Below are 743 nucleotides of genomic sequence, written 5' to 3'. Positions count from 1 at the left end.
AAGCTTGAATGAGAAAGAATTCTTTGATGAGATAGATGAGAATGAAAGTTTTATTATGATGAGAAAAAGATTCTGTGAGTGATAGAGATTGATGTAGATGAATGATTGTATTAATATATATATCACAATTACTTCCTTCTTATCCTTCTCTTATTCCTCACACATCTTGCTAAAATTTAACATAGTGAAATTAGTGAAAATCGCGACATATGAAAGATTAGATTATGAAAATGATGAGTCTTAAGAAGAAGTTGACAGCTGTGAAGACAGGCGCAGTGAGCATGATAAAAAAGGCCTTGATCTTAGAGAAATTATTTCAGTTGTTAAGCCAGGAGAAGTGTGATGCCCTTCTTCATATAAGTGATAGAGAAGAGAAGACAGGTGAGAAGACTGATGAAGAGAAGATAGGTGAGAATAAGATGAAAGAAAATAATGAAGATGAAGAGTTAGAATTCTGAACAGAGAGTGAGTCAGAAATTTTCAATTCTGACAACTTCAGAGATGAACTTCTGACACTATCAACTTATCTTTTCACATACAAAGTGATCAAAGATTAAGATAAGGAAACAGAAGCTTGAAGAGTCAAGAAGAGTCTAAGACTGTGATATGAAAGCTTATAACACTGTTTACTCATTTGAAAAAGTCATGACTGTTCACACACTGGTTTTCAGAAGAAGATATTAAGATGAATGAGAGAAAAGAGAGTCAGAAGACTGCTGTAGAAGCAGCTGATAATGAAGAAC

At 33.4% G+C, this 743-nt stretch overlaps 1 protein-coding gene across 1 annotated transcript; it reads left to right on the top strand.

Annotated features, from left to right (window-relative positions):
• Window positions 1–230: 230 nt before the first annotated feature.
• Window positions 231–458, top strand: BDBG_02542 (uncharacterized protein; the record flags this gene model as incomplete). The annotated part of the gene is made up of 1 exon (XM_031720832.1): window positions 231–458. The coding sequence occupies one exon, from the start codon at window positions 231–233 to the stop codon at window positions 456–458; it is 228 nt and encodes a 75-aa protein (XP_031577144.1).
• Between the last annotated feature and the right edge of the window lie 285 nt (window positions 459–743).

Source organism: Blastomyces gilchristii, assembly GCF_000003855.2.
Source record: "Blastomyces gilchristii SLH14081 genomic scaffold supercont1.3, whole genome shotgun sequence".
Lineage (NCBI taxonomy): Eukaryota > Fungi > Ascomycota > Eurotiomycetes > Onygenales > Ajellomycetaceae > Blastomyces > Blastomyces gilchristii.
The sequence above is the reverse complement of the archived record's forward strand: the minus strand, read 5'-3'. Positions and strand labels throughout refer to the sequence as shown.